Source organism: Muscardinus avellanarius (assembly GCF_963383645.1).
Source record: "Muscardinus avellanarius genome assembly, chromosome: 4".
Lineage (NCBI taxonomy): Eukaryota > Metazoa > Chordata > Mammalia > Rodentia > Gliridae > Muscardinus > Muscardinus avellanarius.
Window position 1 is genome coordinate 28,265,117 of NC_137789.1, and position 25,787 is coordinate 28,290,903.

The following is a 25,787-nucleotide window of genomic DNA, read 5'->3' on the forward strand; positions in this document are numbered from 1 at the left end:
ACCCATAATGAATGGGGAAACCACGCCTTCCTAGCTTCCTCCAGGCACCATCTTTGCCCCTTTTCTGCTGAATCACTTTACTTAAAGTTTTGCCTTAGGCTGTAGGCCGCTCAGGACGAATCTCCTTAGGTGCTGTATAGACACACCCCATCAGGTGAGGATGAAGTTTAACTGTCATCACACACGAGCTATGTTTTAAAATTAAGGAGCTCAAACTGTTCAGACAAACCTGTTGCAGAGGTTGTAGATCTTGGTGATCACAGGATAATATGAAGCAGCTTATTATGATGAATTTTTAACATTTGGTTTTGTTCAACTATAGGCTGTGTTCTATAGGAAACAGTGAATTCCTAAATCTATAGTAAGACATTGAAACATAGGTTGATGGATGAACAAAATGTATATTGAGAAAGCATTTTTAAACTTCAAACATTGCTTCAATAATGTGATGGCTACTCTCTCTCCAATCCTAAAAATTAGGATTCTATCTGGTGATATCAGATGTTAATTAAGGTATTAACAATCACCCTATATTTTCCTTAGTATTTAATTTGGCATGAACTTATTTTTATGATTATTTAATTTTATAGCTGGCAAAATGTCAGCCTTTAAGTGATCAATGTTATCAAAAAATCTGTAGAGTGTCAGTCTACTTATGTTAATAAATGTGAATTTGGCCTCATATTTATTTTTCCTGGGCTTAGTCACATCTATGCCTTACATTCCCCAATTTTTTATTTTGGGATTCAACCCTAGCTTCTTTCTTAGGCTGTATTATCTCCCAAGATGGAAAGAAGTGTGATTCTTACTTTCTTTAATGCCACATTCTACATTCTATGTATTCATTCATTTATTTAATTTATTGCCTATGCTTTTGCTCTATTTATTTTATTTTAGTTTTCATTGCTTTCATTTTTCTTTCTGTTTTTCTCTCCTCTACCTCTTCATTGCCTTCCTTTTTCTCCATCATTGTCTCTTTCTCCAACTCCTCCTCCTTCTTCTCTCTTTTTTCCTCTCATACACACAAATACAGTTAATGAATATAAAGTATTGAAGAAAACAATTGCACAGAGATCCTTCTTCATTGAATTTTAAATAGGAGAAAAAAAGACAATAAAGAGAAGTCACACTCTGGATGGGCAGAAAATTGATGCAAACTGTGTGATACCTTATGTGATAAACTACCTTAGTTTGAATAATCAGGACACAACTCTGAGCAGTTAAAAATGTAAACAGAGACTTAAATAACAGAAAGACAATAGGCATTCTCTTGAGGGTATGCTCTTTCAAGTTCTGGATACAGTCAGAGAAGAAAGTATGCCAAGCAAATTTTTGAGTTTGTAGGTTAATTAGAAAGATCTTAAGCTTACATGAAAAAAAGAGAGCATAGAATGTGGTCCTGGAAGTTCATTGCTCTAGGAAGAGAATGACGTAGATCAAGTGGAAAACACCAAGAAGAACAGATTCGTTGATTCTTGTGCCTTGGAAAAGAACTTTGTTTTAGTCTAAGCTGTCAGTGGACTTTGATAGGAAAGTGATATTATCTAATCTAAAATAACTTTAGCAATAATTTGAAGACATTTAAAGTTAATAATAATAGACAAATTAGTAAAATACGCAGAAGTATAATTGACAGTGAATAGTGACTTGATATCTACATTTTAGACTTTCACATCTCAAAGTAGACATAAATCTTCTACTAGCCTTGATTGAATACAAATTGTAACTTAATAGTTTTGGAGAGGGATACTAGGGTCTGCATTTCTAACAAGTCTTGAGGTTATGTTGATACACTGAATGGAAAAATTTACTTGAAAGATAATTATCATGGAGTAGAGAGAGAACAGCATATATCAGATGGTCCCTGCTCTGTTCACTCCTCAAGAGATTCTGTTCTCTACAACAACAACAACAACAACAACAACAACAACAACAACAACAATAATAATGTTAAACTATCTTGCCAAGTGTAGTAAAAGCTAAACTTAAAATTCATGAGTGAGTGACCACAAGGATGGAAAATTCATGACCTGAAAAAATAATTCTTCCATGATGAAGAAGATTGATTTATTGTAATTCATCATTATTTTACTGGAATACGCAATAAATTAACACAGGAATAATGAAATAAATACCAAATTAGGTTTTATCCCATAAATTTTAATTTTATCCTAAAATATATTCCTTGAGCTGGATATTATTTTAAAATGTGTTACTAAATGACATATTTTAAAATATATTACCAAAAAGAACCCAACATGCTATAATTTTTCTTCACTTTTATGTTTCGAATATTTGAAAAGCTAAATGATAAAGAAAAGTTATGACACAAAAATTGTTTACCAAATAAAAAGTCCCATGAGCAAATATTCAAGCATTATTTTTTATTATTATCATTGAAATTGATTTTGTATGATTGGATTTCCAGGTTCTTCTTTTAGACTAACTGATTAATTTGTTTTCATAGTATCTTTTAAATATAAATATTATCTTTTAAAATATTATTATATTTTAAATATAAATATTATGGCAGAAATTATACTTTAAAAATTATATGGATGTGTGTTGTTGTTATCAAGTATTTTCATTTTTACTGAATTATTCAATTTGGATGTAATCATTCTGATATTGGTAAACACATGTAACAGATAAGAAATTTTCAATATTTGGGTGGGGTGATTACAATATATTGACTATATGTTGCATGCTTTATCAATATCCTATCATTTTTTGTTATATTTTGTTTTTCATTGTTCTCTTGACCTTTTCCTATTGGTATTATTTTATAAAAATTCGTGTTCAATGTTAATATTTGTAATAATTTATAACTCCATGTCCATAAATGTATCAAATTATTATTTAAATACATAATTATTTCTTAAATATCATTCTCATTTTTATTCCATTGATATATTTTATTACATTGGTAAAATTATCAAAACAGTGTCATTCTTAAGAGTAAATATATTTTGTACTTGGAATTCTTTCATCTTTTGTTTAGTAAAAATCTCTTTTGGGGATAAAGAAGAGAAAAAATAAAATGTTAGAATTTTCTTGTTAACAAGTTTATGCAGTTTTTAAAGGTGTTAGTTAAAATATTCTGAGTGTCTAAGGACTTGTATGACAACATTATGTAATGAAAATTTTTACATACCCAAATGAAAATATGTAACTATTTTAATATTCTTATCCAATGCTACCCCTCAAATCATGTTTTTTGGGTTAGTCCTATGTAGAAATGCAGAAATTTAAAATCATAAGAAATTTCTAATTATCCACTCTTTTTATTTTATTTTTTGAGTAGATATTTAAGGAAAATACACACTTTTAAATTAACTCCACTTTCCCATAACAATTTATTTTCTAAATGCTATTTTCCATATTCTTAACCACATTACTATACTCAGCAGTATTAAACCTATATGTTGGGTGCTTGTTCTTTACAGTAGCATACTATTTATATTTTCAGTGGAATTGTCAAACAAGAGATTGAAATGGCTTTATGTGTAACTGAGCTTCCCAGTTACCAGACTTATTATTTTACCTGTGAATGAAATGATCACAGTCAATGTGAGGTATATGACTTTCAGATCTTCTTTCCTTGTTAAAATATTTTAAAGGGGCTAGACTTGCTATTTGTGCTCAAAGTGGTTCCTCTGCCTTTTGGAGTAGAAGAATATGGTCCCGTGTTAGATATATTTTTATCTTGTTCAGAATTATTTCAGGGCATTTTCACCCACTTTTGCAACAAGCTGCTTTTCTTGCATGTAGTTTTCTAGAGCATATGGCTGTCCTGCTGTGCACAGAGTGAAATCACACAATTAATCTTTACAATTTTAGGACAAGCAGAACCTTCATATATGGCAGAACAGCATGGCATAACGTTTGGGGTATATTGCATAGAATATTTTTTCTCTTCACAATTACATCATATGAATTCTAAATTATGTAGAATTGCTTTTAGTGTTGATAGTTGATCTTTCTTTAAAACGTTTCTCAAATGGCATTTATTCGTAACAAATGAGATTGAGTTGACAAAATTTCTCAGTTTATTTTATCCAGGGAGTAGAGAAGTTAGAATTTTTTCATTGAGTAAACTTACATTAAGGTGGGGAAAAATTGCATCAACTCTCTTGAACTTTTCCATTAGAAAGGAATTTAGCCAAATATGAATTTACTTAAAAGGCCAAATGATAATTGAATTTTATATAGCAATTAGTTTTTCTTGTACTTTTAAAATTTGTACTTCAATTATAAAGTACCACATTATGAGGCTTTAGGCTATTAGGTTATACTTGGCACTAGATGTGAATAAACAATGTCTTTGATATTAAATCTTGTGACTATTGCTTCTAAGCCATATTGAAATAAAACTACTTTAAATAAGATATTGCTGAATATTTAAATTGTATATTAGCTTTGAATTAAATACTTGAAGATATAAAATATACTAGTCCCATCTATTTATGGTTTTCCAAGACATACACTTAAGAATTCTGATTGGATACAGGAAATGACATTACTCATTTTCAGATGGTGGTGCAGATGCTAGAATTTAATTTTCAGAGTCAAATGAATGAATATATGTTAGTAATGTGTGTGACTTTGGGAAATCCACCTAGCTCTTTGCCATTTTTACACCTGTGGAAAGCGAGGAAATAACTTTACTTACATATTTGTGATTTCAATAAGAGGTAGAAATACAGTAACTTGTGTTTACACATACTACCAATAAATGGAACTGCCCCTTTCAAGAATTTTTAAAAGAAGATAATGTATTCTAATATGAAAATATTTTAAGGTAAAGATAAATGCAAACAAATTAAAAAAATATTAACATAGAATTTAAAATTTCTCAGGTAGCTTTTCTAAGAATAAATACATGGCTTAAAATAATATCGATAGTGTGTATTGGAAACAAGTTTACATAGCTCAAGTTAATACTATTCATATTTGTCTCATGTATAAGTTGTACCAAAATAATGTGCACATTCAATTCATTTCAATTTTTTTTAGCTCTGCTTTTACATTTTGCCACTTTTGCCCTTAATTTACTCTTCAACTTCCATAAAGTCAATTTGTTTAACTTTATAATCTACTTTATATTTGACAATACTCTATACTTCTTGGAACAATAATTGCTAGAGAAGAGCATGGTTGTGTGGTTTAGACTTTTAAATCCTTTTCTAAGAAACAAATGAACAAATAGTGGGACTATGAATAATAGGTACTAGTAATTCTACCTTATACTATACTTGAAAGCAGTACAATGGTCATAAACAAATTAAAAGATGGTGTGCAATCTGGTGCCTTAAAATGTACTTTAAATCAAATCTAAATGATTTTTCATGTACCATTAGTATGCTCATGAAAATCCATTTAAAAACAATGGAATTTTGTGCTAATTCAAGGCAGGGACATATAAAAGAAACTGTTTTCAAGAAATGAGTATATAAAAAGCATAATGGATGTTACCATAACTAAGAGTAGTAGTAGCTTGCTAGTCATGATTCCCAAAATAATGTAATGAAGGTAATGCAATGTTGGATAGAATCACGGATAGCATGTTGAATGAAATGACCAGGGCCCTCCAGTCAACAGAATGGCAAGGTACCCTATGGAATAAACATTTTGATCATACTTGCCTTCCATCTTTACTCCCTTCCCCTGAAGAAATTGTCCCGAGGATAAGGTACTCTATTAATGGAGCCCAGTTCTTAAACATTTTAAATATTAATTTTAAAATTTAAATGATTTTAAATATTTTATCTAATTTAAAATTATTTTATCTAATTTAAAATTAGATAATTTTAAATATTTTAAATATTTATAATAATCACCTCATCATTTTAAACTGTAGATTTTAATTTTATAGGCCCGGGGTGTAGCTTAAAACTGTTTTTTGCTAGTGCAATGCCAAAATTTGTGTAGGAAGGTGATAGATCATTTAGATCCACCTTCTTAGGACAGGAGTTGAGAGTGATCCTGAAAAAGCAATGTATTATACAACAGAGTTGGATTATGGTATGCTTTAACCTCTTACATGGATTTAGCTTCATAACCCTCAGTTAAATGCAACTTTCATAGCTCATCTATATTTGTTTTAAATAGATTCTGGGTACTGAAATGAAGTCTTCTAATTAAGAGCTTGAATCAGGATTGAAATAACAGGGATAAGGGGGGTTGCCTTAATAAGTAATCTCAGTTTTTCTATAATTTATATTTATTTACTGTATTAATGAAATTTTATAGTAGAATAATTGATTCTACTGCATACAGTCTGAAGAGACTCCTTAACTGTGGACACTATTATTAAAACAGTTGCTTTTTAATTTTAGAAGGCTTTGGAGTGGACATAGTCTTTAATGTTGAGGGTAAAACAAATATGAGATGTAATGTTACTTTATCTTTAGTAAGTTAATATTAAGGTTATTATTTTTATGTTACATTTTATAGTAAAATTAATTCATGAAAAAAAATGTAAGTGGAACAAACAAAATATTTTTGTTCAAGAGAATATAATAAGAAAAAACAAAAAAGGGCTTAAGAAATGCATACACTGAATGGATATACATATTTAACTATAGGACCAAAGATTATTTAAAATGTTAGTTAATTTGAAGCTGGCAGAAAAATAAAGATTAAAAACTTAATTAATTTAAAGGCTGAGACAGTTCTAAAGTGTTAAAAGTATCTGTAAACCATATCAATGGTAACTCTTTCCATATGGTGACTTTTATTATGCCAATTAGAAGAATTCCTAAAAAATGTAAAAATCCCACATTTTTCATATAATCTTGACATTTTGCAGCACACCATAACTGTAAGACCTGTTACGCCAAGCATCTGCTGTTATCTATGTTATGTTAGATAAGTGTTATGGATTCCAGAATTTGTTCCATTTCTAGGAAGAAAGAAGCCCACATATAAAATTTAGCATCTTTATACAGTAATTAATTGTGAGATTTTTCAGCCAGTCATTTAATTTGTCCACTATTTCTGAAATAAAAGTAACAAATTTAATTAATACAAAAGGCCTATGAAAATTCATAAATTGTTTTAATAAAACCTGAAGCTTTTAATCATTCTGTTTGATTTCTCAAGTAAAAACAATCATACTTATTTCGTATCCCACAAGTGTGCAAAGGATTTAGAGTTCAGGTTAACCTCCTTGCTATGGTGAGACCTTGTAGCTTCAGGATGTTCTTTTGCATAATGGAAAATGGGCCAATTATAGTAGTATTTTAAAATGAGCCGGGCGTGGGGGCGCACGCTTGTAATCCCCGCGCTTGGGAGGCGGAGACAGGAGGATCGCGCAGGTTCGAAGCCAGCCGCGCATGCTGGCTTAGGAGACCCTGTTTCCAAATTAAAAAATATATAAAATAGGTCTGGGAGTGTAGCCCAGTGATAAAAGGGCATCCAGGAACCCCAGTACCACCAAAATAATAATAATAATAATAATAATAATAATAATAATAATAAATAATAACAATAATATATGTTGAACAACTGTTTCATATGTTCATATAGCCTAATGTGATTGATCATTTATTTAAGGGTATTTCTATACTATACATTTCTACTAAATTTGCTATTTTGGTCAAATATTTGGGAAGGCTTTATACTTTATATTAACAAAGTAAGATTTAAGTTAGAAATCCAAGGAACGTAGTAGTCATTATATACTACTTCTATGTAGTGAGAAAGACAAATAATTTAAAAGAATTACAACTGTCTCACCAGTTGTAATCACTTCAGTGATTAATTAAAATTATAACTGATAATAACTGTAGTAAAGGTAGCTAATTTAAGAAGTTATTATAGATCTTAAGTATAGTGGTTACATAATTATATTTTTCTTTTAATTAAAATGAGTATCACATATGTTTTATAATTACACATTTCTCTATGCAAAAATAAAAACTATCCACCAAGTAGTATTGACATGAATCAGATTTTAAGATTTAAGAACACACTAAGATCACTGAGGTTGAAGCTCAGTGGTAGAGTACATTATATTATGTTGCATTTAAAAATACTTTGTATCTTGCAACCTCTTAATATGTATGTCTCTCCCAGTACATTTTTATTTACATTTGAACTTATTTAGTCACATAACTACTTTTCTCATCAAGTGGTGGTTATTAGTATTACTCTTTATAATATTTATCTTCATTTATTTCAAATATAGGAATAAGGCATTTTTCACAATGATTCATCAATCACTTGGTAGTGTGCTAGTGAATATTCTATTATATTTCTTCCTATATAACCCAGAAATATGAAATTGCAGAATACTTCTAATCATTTCTTAAAATTAAGCTACTGAAACACTCATAAGGCAAATATCATTTTTTTAGATGTATGCATCAGTAACCCAATGGAAAAACATGTATGAAGACAGTAAAGCAGTTACTACAGAAAGACTGTCTAGTTTTAGCCTGGAATCAGCATAGTTTCTCCATTTATATATATTCAGAATATGTTGGGCATAGGAGCTGAAAGAAGTGTTTTGTTCAGCCAGCACATAATGTTGAACAAAAAAAGGATGAATTTTACCAAAAACTTGAATCATGATATTTGTTTCCCTGAAAAAATGAAGCTACTGTTTACCTTTAAAAGAATGAACAAAACTTGTCCTTTTATTATAGACAAATACTTTTATAATATCTCAACACTATTAAATCTTTAGAATAGAAGGTTTTGAAAACATTAGCCTTTCTTTCTTACTTTGATTTAAACTTCATTCCCAAATGATTAAGTCTATATAAGTGAATCTCTTTACACCTGAATAAAGAAGTTAACCAATGTGTCACATGTCTTATGGATATGAGATAGTTCTGTCCATTTCTAATCAACTAAAAGAAATGCCAAAGATAACGGCTTAACCTGTAATAAAATTCCTGGTCAATGGTTGATTGTATTCTTAGTATCCATATAACTGAATCCTCATCAATGCTAAAATGGGCCATCATCCCAAACTCAAGCATACAAACACATGTTCACACATATAAGTTATCTTTAATATGCAAACATAGAGAATTTGCTTTTATTAATGTACAACATTTGGGGTATATAAATAGAAAATATGATTATAACTAATTCAAAACAAAATAAAAATTAGAAAGTACAAAACAAAAATTAGGCCAGGTGTGGTAGCAAATGTTTTTAATCCCTGCGCTTGGGAGGCTGAGGCAGGAGGATCGGATTGCACAGGTTCAAAGCCAGCCTCAGCTACTTATTAAGGCTCTCAGCAACTTATTGAGACCCTGTTCCGAAATAAAAATATAAAATAGGTCTGAGAGAATAGCCCAGAGGTAGAAAGCCCCGGAGTTCTACCCCCTCTACCACAAAAAAAAAAAAAAAAATCGAACAGTTAAAAAATGAAACTAAAGACATTATGATACATTTGAAAGAAATATTAAAATGAGACAAAAATAACAAAAATAATCAGTAAGATACAAATTGCATATTCATGGTAAATTATTTTCTATTTCAAAACTGTTGTCATAATATGAATTAATCACATATTTATAATATAGGCACTTCCTTTCAAAATTATTTATCAAAATAAATACTAAAACTTAGGTCAGGATAAGTAGTTAGAATATTGCTTTCATTTTAATTTTTATTATTATATTGAGATATAAGCTAGGTGGAAAATTAGAAATATTTCATCATCTTCTAGAGACAATAAATAATCTACCATCTCCTATGACAACCCCATACAATCTTGACAGTAAATTATTTTCAATTGAAAGAAATATTTTACTAATATAAATCATGTCTCTTTGTTTCCAAAGATGAATATTCAAGAATTTCAAATTTCCACTATATATACATGCCAATGAAATAGGATCATAAATTATGGATATTTAAATTTTGAGATTATGTAGTGAGAAGCCTATCAATTTTTATGTAAGGAACTTGAAGCCAAGAAATATTTTGGGACTTTAAGTTAAAGAACCTCTGTGTTAGAAAGAACACTTAAAGGTTACCTTTTCCAAACTTCCAAATGATGTTTGAATTCCCTTTATCACATCTCTGATAGATGATCAGTTTTCTAAAATGAAAGATCTACATCAACACTACTTCTCAATCTATTGTCTACCACTAATTGTACTTGTTCTTGATCAAGCAACCATTTCCTAACCTAAAAAAATAAAGCCAGTGGGCATGGTGGCGCATGCTTGTAATCCTAGCATTCAGGAAGCTGAGACCGGAGGATCGTGGTTCACGGACAGCCTCAGCTACTTAGGGAGGCCCTCTGCAACTCAGTGAGACCTGGTTTCAAAATAAAGAATACAAAATAGGGCAGAGGGTGTAGCTCGAAGGTCGAATGCCCCTGGGTTCTATCCCCAAACCTGCAAAAATAAATAAATAAATAAATAAATAAATAAATAATAAAAATAAAAAATAGAGTCAGATGCCACCTACTAAAAAAATACTTGGAAGAAAGTTTTCATTCATATATGGTAATTTTATAATAGACATAAATTAAATCATTTCAAATAAGTAACAGCAGCTGATTAACATGAAGTGTAGATGAGGCTTAAATAATACTCAGGCAAATAATCTTCATTTTATAAGCTCTTAAAAGCAACATAGAATTCAATTTAATTTTGAGGATAATAGAACAATAATTGACCTGGAAGGTTCCACAGCAATAATTCACTGTAGTGGTTTAAAACTACTCTAATAAAGATTACAGAAACAAAGTGTTTTTTCAACTAAAAAAAGTGAATTTGATTTTTGACCTATTATTGTTCTTTCTGCCAGACTTTTCCCATATTAAGACATTTTTATTATGCTAAAAGAGCATGAGTTAAACCAGAGAAGTGATAAAAATAAACAAAAATACTCAAAAATAATTTAGTATATGAAAACACAGGAAAGCAAAGGAGATGGATTTTGGAGCCTGTGCCTATGGAACGTAACACTTAAAGCTTCCTAAATTTATTAAATCACACATAGTTTTTGTGTATTTAAAAATGCCTTTACAAATGATCTTGAGTATTCATTCCTTTATCCCTTCAACCCTTCTGTCTCAAGATTAATAAAGGAAATTCTCTCAAGAAAATACTCTTAACTAAATGACCCGGAACTAACAGTACTGCATACATTTACTCATACACTTACACGATGTGGGCAAGATACTGTTTCTGCCTTTGAGGAACTCAGCGAACAGCAAAGGGAATCGCCACAAATAACACATTAAACTCTATAAAAGACCATGATGTATTTATCTTTGACTCTCTAATAAAATCTATTTTATATGCTTCTTACTGAAATACTCCAGATTTTTTAAAAAGGCAGTTTTTCTGAAAAAATGAATCATGGTTATTAGAATCACTCATTGCTTCCTGCCCTGTCAAGATTTATCGTGTATACCTTTTATATAAATTAAACCGTATTTTTATGGCACCTATGTTATATTAAATATCTGGTAAATGATTTAAAGCAGGATCTTATAAAGCCTTCTTGAAATTTTTAATTAATTTGATTTATTCATAAATCTCTATGATATGAGCTCTTTCCATTAAAGTTATGAAATTTCCTAAAGTATTTTTTACAGTTTAATATATTTTATTTAACTTTAAAGTTTATCATTGGTGCTTTGTAGTCAGACATCTTAATGGGGTACACGATGGGAGAGGCATGCAGGCACACATCCCTCATTTAGCCCTTCCCCATTTCCCATCCCTCCCAGTTTAACAGATTTTAAAATTTGTGTGAATTTAAACTTTACCTTGTTCATTCATACTTTCTTACCTCCTAAATGGTTATTTCCTGACCTTCCAGTTTCTGCATCTGTATTATAGTTTTTAATTGAAAGTGTGTATTTTTAAATAGTTTTAATTTAAAATGCCAACATTTTAAATTAAAAATAAGTTGATCTATATAGCTGTTTAAAAATAAAATGAATGTTAGATCCTCTTTAAATCCGGGAAGTTATTTAAAATTCCTGATCTGAGGTAATGCTTTCTTGGCTTGAATGATTCATTTTCTTATTTATTTTTTTGTTATTGTTTTTGTTGTGGTGGTGGTATTGATGATGGAACCCAGAAGCATTCTATCTCTTAGCTATATCCCAGCCCTATTTTATATTATTTATTTTGATATTATTTATATTATTTCATAGAGTCTCACTAAGTTGTAGAAGACTTCACTAAGTAGCTGAGGATGGCTGCTAACTTGCCATCCGCTTGCCTCAGTCTCCTAAGTACTCGGATTACAATCGTGCACCACCATTTCCCACTCGTTGTTTTTTTAATCTTCAGGTGTTGCTCCTTACCTCATACAGCCAAATAATCCAGTGTGTATTTATATGTGCATGCACATAAACCTGTCCCTCTCCATATTTCCATACCTCCCCAACTTATATAAGTAGAAGTTAAACATTATTTATAGCAGTAACCTCTTAAACCTATGGAACTGATACTTCTGCAATTTCCTACTTTGGGTTTGCAATTTTTTCATTTAGCTTTCTTTATTCTCTTTTAATTTAAGATTTTAGTTAAAACTATCATGCAATCTTCAGACTCACTTGTGATACTTTTTAAAGTGAAATCTGATAATGCAGGGGAAAAATAGAGGTAAATTCCTACTTACAATTCATGCTTGGAATAGGAAATGAAAATCTAGAATCATCCCACAAAATGAAAAAAATGCAAATTTTTCTAAGTATTTTGAGGCAGTAGGGAATTTCACAAGTTGCAGAGCTAAATTTAGAGTAGTTGAATACTTCAGTAGAATTTAACTTTAGGTTACCATGGAGGTATGGATGGAGAATTAGAACCAAATGCATCCCTTGAGAGAGAGCTGGAAGTCATTCTTTGACTAAAAATAAAGGTCGCAGAAATCTCAGAACAGTAAATAGAGAGAAAGTTTATCTACTTTTTGGTAAAAGGGCAGATCTTTGTTCAAAATTGCACGATTAGTAATTGCCCACTATCAGGACTCTAAAGTAATGCTCCAATGATCATTTTCCTCAATTAATATATGTAGTATTAGAGTTTGTACCTCTAAATTACCATAAACCATCAGATCCTATCACTACCTTCCTACTTTTTAAAGTATTAACAAGAAAAAAATCACCTTAAAATGCATGAAAACCAGTAAAACATCCATGATTTAAACTACTGGTTAGAGTGATAGCTGAGAATTAGTAAGACAATTATTTTGAACTATCAAATAAAAACCAGTTTGCTTTCTTTTCAAATTTATTACATGCACAAAACCTATTTACATAATGTTTTATTATCATTCACTTTAAACTTGATAAAAACAATATTTAAGATATACTGTTATAATTGTGTAAGGTAAACCTATTTATTGTATTCTATTTATGTTGAGTGATCTTTAGGACAATAATTGATATTTTAATAACTCAGGTCAAGTTGCATAATTTTTAATTGGTGAGGCTTCTATTAAATATTCTTTTTAAATTTTATATAAAGTAAATTAAAAAATAATCTTCTCAGCTAATATTGATCATTTTTTCAAATCTATAGCAACTATTGTTAGACTATCCAGTTATATATATTTAATACAGTGCAAAATATATTATCTCATTTCTGAAAATGTTGATTTTGGGTTTCATAAAATCAGGAATAGCAAGATAGTTACAATGATCTAAGTAGTTGTATTATGCTTTCATACATTTTGTACAATGTAGATTCACATTAATAGTGTCAAAAGCAATGATAGTAAATAGAAATTATGGGCATAATCATTAAAACATTTAATTTTTAAATTATACAATTTTCTTAAATAGTCCCTAACATTTTAAATGGACTAAATTTGTAGGTAACTTATTTTTAAAAAAACCAAATTCAATAAATTCTTCCCATCATTCTAATTTCTTAGCATTATTTGCTTTTCTAGTTTAATTCATTTGATAAAATGTGATAAATTCAAGTGGCTTATGACAAAGTATTAAGATTTGCATTACTATACAAAAATTTGGATCGCTTTTTAAAAATATATATATGCATATGAAGGATTCTCCCTATAGAAAATTTAAAATTCTTCTACACTGCTTAGTGTTTTATGAGTAGATGATTATATTGCAGGTACCCTATATCAGGCTTAAGAAATCAGTTTCTTTAACATGCATAATTCCATGCTAACAAGATTTGTTAACTTGAATTTCATTTTCAAATTGTATTTCCTGATACATGTTTTTGTTTGTTTTCTTAACTAGTGAAAAAGGCCATAGATTTTAAATCTAGAGGATTTAAATTGTTTCCAGGGAAAGACAACAGCAACAAGTTTTCTATCTGTGAGTGTACTACTTTTTTTTGTTACTTTCTCTAGTGCAAGAGTGAAGTTTGTGGTGTCTGTGTTGTTTGTGTGTGTTTTATAAAATTGTTTGTGTATTTACCAAATTAACTCCATTAATATCTACATAACATGCATGATGAGTATTCGATATTTTATTGTACTTAAATGTGTATTAATTATTGGATTAATATGGTCATTTTCCAATCTCAGGTGGTTTTTGCTATAATTAATTCCATATTTCATTATGTAAAAAATCTTTTGATCTTCTGTGGTGCTGACAATCAAGCATTGTAATTCTAGGATGATATGAGATAAAAAGGAAATATAATTTCTAAAATTTGCAGTTTTCTATAGAAATTCTTATTTGAATATATTTAAATTTTTACCAAAATTGTACTTTTTTCTAAGGAATATTTTTTATTATAGCAATTGTCATTTGAGAAAAAATATCTTAATTTGACAATTTATTTTGATAATAAGTCAATAGATTTTGTGAATATTAAATTATTATTCACTCTTGAAATTCTTATAATATGGCTGGAAATATAAATTTTTGTTCACAAATTCATGATTTTATAGATCCTCAAATATTCATCTCACAATCTCAGAATAAAAGGAACACTCAAAGTATTATTCAGTATTACTATAAACATAAAATAATAATTTTATTAAAGCTATCCATGTTTTTCATACAAATTAATAAATACCTTTGAAATAACCCATCTAGGATAAACCTAACTTTTCAAGCAGCATGCTGATAGTACATGAGAGTAGCTATTTGTAAATAATATATGGAACTATTGTTGATTTTTCAACAAGAGTCTACTGTTTCTTTGTGGTGTTGGGGATTGCACCAAGGCCTTGTAGCATGCTAGGCAAACACTCTATCACTGACCTTTGTCCTCAGTCAAGAGTTTATTTTAAACTCTTATATTTTTAAATTCCAAATAACCTAAAGAAATATAAGTATTTATTTTAAAAGTCATTCATTATTGTTGCCTCAGAAAAATCATTTGCTTTTTGACTTCTATATATAATTAATAAGTGATGTGAATTAAGCTGTTCTATCAATTATCAAGAAACAAATTTGGGACCTTTATGTTATCAAATACCTATGGCTTAAAACATTTTAAAATGGAAATTTTTAGTTAGACTTACGAACACTAAACCAAAACTAGGCAAATATTAATAAGAAATAATTTGCCAAATTGAGTTACCTGATTGGAATGCACATAATAATTGATTTCAAGATATTAAGCTTATTAATATCGATTTTTTCTTACATTTGGGGTAAAATATTTCTAAACTGATATCTCTTTTGAAGAAAGTATGATGCACGAGAAAATTTCTATATAAATCACTAGATACATTTTAGAAAGGAATATATAATAAAAATATAATATATACACTAAAAATATAATTGTATAATATATAATAGAAATATAATTATAAGTATGTATTTAATAGAAATATGAGTGAAAAAATTGCTGGATGGGATGACTCACACATGCTAAAATGTCTGAAGCATTAAATATTAGATTTATGACACTTTTTCTAATATCTCATCTGGCTGATTTTTGAATTCTAGGTAGGTTTACAAAGTATAAAACTAGATTTTTTTAAAATTTTGTCTATACAAATGTTGCTTTATATGCTACATGCTTAAAACTTCCAAATGTTTTGAGAAATTCACTCAATGTATACTAAGATATCTAGAATTTATTAAATATTATTTTATGTATATAATTATAGATATAGGCATATTGCCTTAATTAAAATATATATTTCATTATTTTAATGAGTAATAATTATTAGAAAAAGAATTTGGACAGTATGGTGCTTTTTGAAAAAATAAAAGCATGAATATTTGAGATGATTGAATTCAAAGTTAACATCAAGCAAAATTGTTAATATTTTAAAACAAATTTTGCACATATCCATTGTTCTTATGTAAGAATGACAAAATACTCATGTTTTTTAAACATAATTTCTACAACTTGTAAACAAACTTTTATGAGTAGTTTTTTTATGGTTGTAAAATTTAGAGGCCAGCCTCAGCAGTTTAGCAAGACACCCAGTAACTAAGCAATACCCTGTTTTGAAATAAAAATTAAAATAGGGTTGGGTACAACTCAGAAGTAAGAATCCTCTGGGTTCAATCCACAGCACAAATATATTTAAATGTATACACGGATAGACAAATAGAATTGTATGGTTGTTAATAGAAAAGGATTATATCATTTCAATTTTTATCATTATACGTCTATTATCAAGATGCATTTGGGTTTTAATCACTTAATGTCAATTCTTTAGTGTGAGGCAAAATAATAGCAAGAAAACTTTGATCTAACATATATCTTTTAAATAAAAAAAATCAAAGTCCATGTTCCTTGAAAAAACTACCAGTTTTATTGTTGTGTTGAGTCGAAGGAAGCAAAAGCATAGAGAATATATAGAGGATATAAGCATGGAGACCATGAAATACATGCATGCAACATCTATCTTCTCACAATTGCTTCTTTATGGTTTAACCAAGAAATTAATTGAAAAGATTCATTAAACTCCAATAGTGTTTATGAAGAAATTTCACTGTTTAAATGGCTAGTTTCTTTTTTTCAGGTTTAGTAACAGAACTCTAAATTGCCCCATTCATCCCATCCTTTGTTGCTCAAAATAGTAAGTTTGCCAAATTTAGCATCAAAATTTGGGGGTTGTTAAAGTTATTTTTAATTTTAAGTGATTTAAAAAAACAGATTTTTGTGTTTTAAAGAGTGCTCCATTAAGATGTATGACTACAATCAATACACCAATAAAAAATAAAAAAAATAATAATAATTATAGGGCTGGGGTATATCTCAGAGATAGAATATCTCTGGGTTTAATCTCTAGTGTCACAAAAAATAAAATAAAAAAAGAGTTGAACTTAATGGCTAGTAGTATTTCCAATATACCTAGTATACCTAGAATATTAAAGTAAAATTATCAAAAATATGTGAGCCTCCCATAATTGTTTTTCTATTTTAAATCCATATTTTCATTCATCCTTATTATCCATATACAATCCAGAGTTATCCATAGCATCACCATACAAGAACAAGAAAGAAAACAGTAAATAAAATAAGCTCTTGGACCCCAAGGATCTAACATTTTATTGGGAAGTTAAATGAATTAGAAGGCAATTATCTGTAGAATATTATGTATATTGGTATAAGATAAACACACTGTTCACACAATGTTTGAATTCAGAACTTTCAAAAGCACTGTATTTTTAAAATTAGAATCAAAATTAAAAATCTAACAATATGAGAAAGGCAGCAATGTAAGTAGCCATATGGGGTAATGCAGAAGTGAGTTTTAGTCAGAATCTGATTATTTTGATTTTCAGAGTGCGTTATGTGCTATATGAAATCAGAAGTCTCAGAAAATGTGCCTTTAAAAACATTTTATTTGATGTTGACTAATTTTATAATACTTTATGTTAGATTATGCAATACTACAGAAAATTAAGATTCCTGAAGTATATTGTATAAACACATGGGATAAAAATACTTCAGTGTTATTTTCAGTGAAATTTTAAAATACAATGAAATGTATCCCCCTATTCCTTTTTCACTGTTATGTGGGTAAACTGAATCATATGTCATTAATAATAGTAATAATAAAAATATCCTTGAAATGGGCTTTCCTATAAGTGCTATACTTATATGAAAATGGGCTTTCCTGTAAGTGATATACTTTTTTAGGGGAGGATACCAGTCTGCACATGGAATTAAATTTATAACAGCATTCATGTTCTTATGCTACTTATTACTATTCAAGTTAAAATAAGCCCAAATGTTAGTCTTTTCAATTGCTTCAATGGTATTTTGTGGTGAAAGCAACTGATTGAAGGAGAATGAGCTTCATTTGTATGTCTTTATATCACTTAACTATTGGCAATTATGAAATATTTAAATATTAGCAAAGAAAATAAAAAGTATATGTGCTTAATCTAATTTTTATTTTGAACAATTATAACAGATATTAAATGCACATACCATACAGAAGCTTTCCCATTATCTTTACATTTTAATTGGGGGAGTCATTCCTCTATTACAGATGTCCCAAACAAGTGGCTTAAATGATTCTTCTGAATATAAATAATTTGAGAATTAATTTAATAAGAATTTTCATTAATTAGATAAATGTAGTAAAATTATGAATATTCTTTCCACTTTAAGGTAAAAGTTTTGCTCAAATACTTTGAATTTTAGGTAATGACATGGTTTCTCCTTGCTGAGATTTCTAGATAGGGCTCAAGTCTTGTCCTATATTTAAATATAGTTTCCACCTAGTATTAAGTAGCTATATATGAGTGGTGACACATTTTTAACCCTTCTATGCCTTAGTTTTCTTACCAGTAGATGTATAATAGTAGTAGTTACCCTTAAGATTTTTTGAGGATAAATTAATACACTTAAGGCATATAAATGGCTAGCATTAAAATTCATATAAAATGTTTCACAAAGACTTACTTTTTTGAGACAATAATGATGTCAAAATGGAAAGGAATAAATTTGTTATTTTACCTTCTAAGAATATATTAATAAATCACTAACATGATCCTATATAAACTATGTTATATATTATTCTATAACAAAATAAAGTTAGTTTATGCTATCTGTTTTATTATCTCCAGCATGTACTAAAAAGTCATAATAACATTTTTAAATATTTTAAATGATTGGAATTTTAAAAAATGTTTAATTCGTTCCAGGAGTGGTGGCACATGTTTGGGTGGCTGAGACAGGAGTATTGCAGATTCAAAGCCAGCCTCACCAATTTAGTGGGACTCTATTTCTAAATTTAAAAAAAAAATAGAACCAGGGAGTGTATCTCAGAGGTAAAAAGGCCATGTATCACACACACACACACACACACACACACACACACACACACACACACACACACAGCTAAATTCACTGAAAACAATGTTTCAGGTTATGATTATGGTCAAACAAATAACTAGGAAATATATTGAGAAATAACCCAGGAGCATTCTACCTATGAGCTACACCCCCAGCCCTATTTTTTTTTTTTTTTTATTTTGAAACAGGGTCTCACAGAGTTGCAAAAGGCCTCACTAAGTCTTAGCTCAGGCTGTCCTTGAACCATGATCCTCCCTTCTCAGCCTCCCAAATGCTAGGATTACAATCATATGCCACCATGCCCAGCTTATTAAAATGATTTTAAAGTGAATTATAATACTGTCAATGAAAGTACTTCTAGTAAGTAAAAATAAGGCTCAGAACAATATGGTAAAACTGAGTTACTATATTTTGGAAGAAGTGTAATTTGAGCTGAGTCTTAGAACATTAGATAGGGTTTTGATAGCTAAAAGGGAAAAAAATTGAAAACATAGACATATGGAAAAAAATCAAAGAAATGAATGCAAGGGAGCATGTCTGGCCAGCAAAATCACAGGATAGAGTGGAGAACGTTGGATTTAAGTGATAGATGTATCTTGTAGATTACCAAGAAATACAATTGACTTGGTAAATTCTGGCTGACTGGTTGGAGATTAGAGCAGTCATAAAAAACTGTTTCAGGAAGTTTGATTTTCCTCTAATATTCAAGATAGATTGGAGGTAGATGATAATGCTTTCACAAAAGTATGAAAGTGACAAGGTTGAACTTGAGCAGATGCATGAGATGATAATAGGAATTTTGACTGATTTAATATACCATTGAAGAAATAAGAAAGAAGCTTGGAAAAAAGTGAAAAAACCTATACATTAGAAGTCATTAGGACAGAGGTAATTTTTTTCAAGAAGTAGAGAAATACAAAATCTGAATCAGCTGACCTAAGATACCAGCCAAAATCTCAATATGGTTAAAAGTAATTAAATAGCAATTTAGATGACTAAGAAAAGCAAAAATATCGCATGCTATGAATCAATGAGCATTTAATAAAGTGGGCAAGAAGACTACTGTTGGTGATTCTTAGAAAAAGTATTTGAATGATAGAAATAGAGGCAAAATTTTATATCCATGGCTACTGGGCTCTCATCCAAGGATTATTTTCCTAATGGATGAGTCAATTTGAACACAGAGAACAATCTGAACTAAGTGACTGAAAAGTCCAGTGGTTCTCAAGTTCATATTAGAATCTCTTTTAAGGTTGTGAAAAATGGTGCCCAGGTATCTATTCTAGATTTAGAATATTTAGAATTAGGGCAGGGCATTTTCATTATACTTTACTCTTTAATGAGAATTAAAATGTTAGTGAACATCTACTATGTAAAAGGTTATTTTTATAGGGTAGGGATACAGTAATAAGCAGGGCTTATTTTGTACTTTATTTTTATGCTTTTATTAGTATATCCTAATTATGTGATTATACCTCATAGTGAAGTTCACAGTGATACAAATATACATGCACACAGACTTGGTGCATTTCCTTCTGCAGCCCACTCTGCGCTCTCCTTCCTCCTCATACAGATTAGTGAGATTGGTAGTAATACCTTCATATATGGATATAGCATCATTTGGATAGTTTCCTTCTTCAATCATCTTTTTTTCAGATCACCACACTCACCTTGAATTCCAATCCACTATTCCACTTGCCCCTCTTCTTACTTATCAAAAGTTCCTATTTTCTTTCTAGTGTTCACCTGTGAAAGAAAACTTGTACCACTTTGATTTCTGTTCTGTAAAGAAAGATCAGGTCATTCCAATGCCCATGGTAGGACAAGAACTATAGCAAGGTTTAGGTGTTCCTTCTGAAATCTCTAGTTCAGCAATATTCATATATGTATATATATTCTTTTTATATATTTTATACACAGCAATATTCATATATATTCTTTTTTATATATTTTATACATATAAAACAATATTGCTGAATATATATATATATATATATATATATATAGAGAGAGAGAGAGAGAGATAGAAAGAGCATAGAAAGAGCAGACAAGTTGATAAAGAGCAAAGCAATAAAAGTTCTTCATTTTACTATAAGAATAAATATAAGAAACCAACATATTCAGATATTTTGGAACTATATGGTTTCAAAAGTAATCTTCCTATTTAAAAAAAAAACATGTCCTCATGATATATTTATCAAAAGTGATCACATTCACTGAAAAGAAAAGTTACTAAATTTTTCAATAACTGAGTACTCTGAAGGAACTGTTGAAAATGTGTACAATGGTAGTCATAAAAATTTCTTGAGTCGGGTGGGGTGGCGCATGCTTGTAATCCCAGTATTCGGGAGGCTAAAACCAGAGGAGAGCGGTTCACAGACAGCCTCAGCTACATAGTGAGAGCCTCCACAACTTGGTGAGACCCTGCTTCAAAATAAAGAATAAAAAATAGGGTAGGGGGTGTAGCTCGGAGGTTGAATGCTCCTGGGTTCCATCCCCAGAACTGCAAAAAAAAAAAAAAAAAAAAAAAATTATTGAGAGTAAAGCCAATATTTTAGTTTATGTATTGTATATATTATTGTATTCAGTAATATGCCCAGTGATTTTCAACAATGTTTTGCTTTAATGTTGGAAAACCTATACCAGACACAGGGGAACTGATAATTTTAAACTTTATCCATAGAGTTTTATTTTTTTACTGAAACTCTAAAAGTAACAATGACACACTAGGTATGATGGCCCACTCCTGGAATCTCAGCTACTAGAAAAGGGCTAAGGCAGGAAGATCACAAATTCAAGGTTAGCCTGGGCCACTTAGGTAGACCCTGTCTCAAAATTCAAAATATGAATGGCCTAAGGATATTGCTCAGTGATAGAGTGCCCCTGGGTTTTATTATTAGAACCATAAAAACAAAACAATACAAAAAAAAAAAACCCAAAAAAACACAGGGAAACAGATGACTATCTTAAATGATGGTCATTTATATACTGCCAATTATTGAGAACTCTGGCTCTGCTTTCCTGTAAAAGTGTTTAACAATTTTACTATAATTAGAAACAAAGTATTAGACTAATATAGAAGCATTGAATATGAACATTTCATTTAAGTTCTAATAAGTTCTTAAATAGAGAAAATGTTTTATCTTCATCACTGTCCAATAAAATTATATTTTAAATATCCTTAGATGAAAATGGTAATTATAGTAAAAATACAAAAATATAGAACTGTATAGATTGTTAAGCTAACATTATTTTCTAATTATATATTTTTTATTTATTTATGTTTCTTTCTGTTGTTCCAGTAAATGAGGGAGGAATTAAAACAGCTTCCAATTTATGCCCAGATCCAGGAGAACCGGAAAATGGGAAGAGACTTGGATCAGATTTTAGGTAATACATTAAATTATTTCATTTTTTATTTTGTTAAAGTTTAACTTAAAATAGTTAATAATATAGAAATGGAGACACGGTGACTTCAAACTGTGGTGGTTTGATTCTGGTGATGTGTTGCTAAAAAATAATAATATATACTTACCTTAGAGTGACTAGTTAATATATCAGCTTTATCAGGACACTCTTTTAGAAATTAAATGATTAAGTTCTTGTGGTAAATGAAACATGATGGAGTTTAGATTTTAAATATCTATGTATTCAAATTCTGCTTATTAATTAGTTGTATGACCTTGGGTAATTTCTCAATCCTGTCTGCTAGAATTGCTCTTCTATAACATGTAAAGCAAATTAACTACATACAGTGATGAGATTCAAATAAGGGAAAGCATGTGAAACCTGTCAACAAGTGTTCTATGATCATCTTCTTTGTATTTTTAGAAATATAACTGAAACATTAATTATATATTTATTATTAACTTAGTACCTATTTTATTAGTTAGAAATTAACCAACAGCCCATGTAGTTGTTTATGTAGTTTACTGTGGAAGCCATGAAATTATTTTCAAATAACACTTTTTAAAAATCTGGAATTTTTATTAGTTCTCTCATTATAGCAACTTACACACAAGAGATGAAGAATCTCTTGCAAAGGTAAAGGAAATGGCTCTGTACTAAATCATTTACCTAGCATGAGCAAGGTCATGGGTTCAATCCTTGATATTACCAAAACCAAAACAAGAAAACCTTCTATCAAAATATTAAATGATATTTTATGAAATCCACAAATACCTATTTTACATAGATATCCTTTGTTTTAAGTTGTATTTTAAAGTATAAAGTTTATAATCAATATGGTTTATAATAACACATGCTGTACATTTATAGTTTTTATTTCTATATATTTTTTGCATAAAGTAGAGCTGATATTTAATGAAATATTTCTAAAAAACAAAAGATAATTGTCAGAAATTATGGAAATTTTGTCCTTGTGGGTCTTTGAGAATGAGATAAAGTCACTATACTTGGAATAGAAAGCAATGCTATTTTAATCTGAATATAATTTTATATTTCTACAGTATTTATAGAACTTATTCCTCCTCCAAATTTAAAACAAATAAAAATTTTTGAAGAAATACACCAAATAGAAATTCAAAAGAACTTGGATCTGGTTAAAATTTAAGTACAATAAACCAAGTTACTTTATCAAAATCAGCTAAATCTAGTCAGATGTGGTGGCTCACCCTTGTAATCCCAGCATTTGGGAGGCTGAGACACAAGGATTGTGGTTTGTGGGCAGCCACAGCTACTTAGTGAGGCCCTTTGCAACTCAGTGAAACCCTGCTTCAAAATAAAGAATTAAAAAAAAATAGCTCAGAGGTAGAATGCCCTGGAGATCCATCCCCAGTATCCAAAAAAAAAAAAAAAAAAAAAAAAAAAAAATCAACCTAATCTCTCAGCCTTAATGGTTAGCAATTATACTTTAAAAACTACAAAGTGGTAAGCACCTTAATAAGTAATTATTTTTACACGTCTTCTCTGTTACTTATAAAATCAAACACATACTTGTTATTTAACCTCCAATTTACAATGATGACACGGAAACTTCACTTGACTAAAAAAATTGATGGGACTGTAATTTTTATCCATGGCTTCAGGATTTCAAAATTTCATGGTTGGATCATGATATTACAGTATGCTTTGAAGTCAAACAAGCTTTCCCCTTTTCCCATTTGCATAAGGGTTTTTCCCAAGAGTTTATTTGTTCAGATATAAAAATGGAGATAATAATGCTTACTTTGCTGGCCTGAGAACATTAAATGAGATAATAGATTCAGAATAATAATCATACAGTTTGTGACACTATAAATACTCTATTCAAAATAGGTGTCATGATATAAGATATAGAATAAATATTATCAGCATTTACTTGAGCCCACTGTTTAATAGTTATATAAGTAGTTTATTGAACATACAGACTTAATATAAAATAATAGTAATATAGTGAGCTAAATTACATTGAAGTACAGTGGATTTCAAGTTATGAGATATAAAAAATTTTGAAAGTTATTCTGAAGTAAAAAATAAAATAGAAAAAAGATTCTATGAAAAAGAATAAAGATGACTATGGTGAGTACCAACTCTAATTAGAAGGTCCCACACCTATTAATATTGGTAAAATTACATGTGTCTAGCCTTCTGGGAAGGAAGAGCCTTACATTGAACAAGAGCTTGAAGATCTCTGCTAAGACAGCATAGATCAGTGAAGCTTGGTTATAAAATTCAGCATTAAATAAAATTGAAGAGATAGAGAACCCAGATGTCTTCTGCTGAGGAAGTAAATTGGTAGTCATTCAGCCTAATCTGGACTGGAGATATGTTTTGTTTTAAGCATACTATGTTTTTTTTTTTAAATAGAAGCCAACATGAACACACACACACACACACACACACACACACACACACACACACACGAGTTTACTATTTTCTTGTTCTATTTGGCTACTTAACTGAACATTTTTATGGCAATATTGCTGGAACCAGTTAACATCAACTCCTGCCTGACTGCACAAACTTTCAATGGCTCACCATGGCTACCTTTAGGCTACTTTACTCATTTATGTCACCATTTTAACTATTATGGCAAGTTATTAAGAGTTGTAAGAGGGTGATCTGATCCAACTTATATTTTCAGTATAAACCCAGTTTAGTTAGAAGTCTACTGTAGTAGATTGGCTAAAGATGGACCATAAGGTTGGCAATGAAAAAGATTCATAACATCTTTTGAAGGTAAACATCTTCATTATTCAATGATCATTAGAGAAAAAAGAAAAGAAAAAGGAATAATTCATAAGCCATTTTGGATACTTTAAAACATGTGGATGAGTACATTACAATATTGAATAGAAGAGACTGAAGAGATTTGAGGAGAAAATGTGAATGTTTTAGCCAGGTGTGGTGGCACATGCTTGTAATCCCAGCATTCTAGAGGCTGAGACCGGAGGATCTCGGTTCGCCAACAGCCTCAGCTACTTAGTGAGGCCCTCTGCAACTCAGTGAGACCCAGTTGCAAAATTAAGAATAAAAAATAGGGCAGGGGGTGTAGCTCAGAGTCAGATGACCCTGGGTTCCATCCCCAGACTGGCAAAAAAAAAAAGTGTTTTAAAGTTGTGAATTTCATATGACTTCGATTTCCAGGTTAGC

At 29.8% G+C, this 25,787-nt stretch overlaps 1 protein-coding gene across 3 annotated transcripts in view; it reads left to right on the plus strand.

Annotated features, from left to right (window-relative positions):
• The window catches only part of CSMD3 (CUB and Sushi multiple domains 3), a gene marked incomplete at both ends in the record, with an annotated part of 1,156,743 nt that overhangs the window by 422,261 nt on the left and 708,695 nt on the right, over positions 1-25,787 (plus strand). For 2 of the 3 annotated variants that reach the window (XM_080694904.1, XM_080694905.1), the window contains 2 exons: positions 14,207-14,284; positions 22,496-22,583. In XM_080694904.1, coding sequence (XP_080551030.1) covers positions 14,207-14,284; positions 22,496-22,583 — 166 coding nt within the window. The remainder of the gene's footprint in view (positions 1-14,206; positions 14,285-22,495; positions 22,584-25,787) is intronic. The other variant, XM_080694906.1, reaches the window with a different exon arrangement.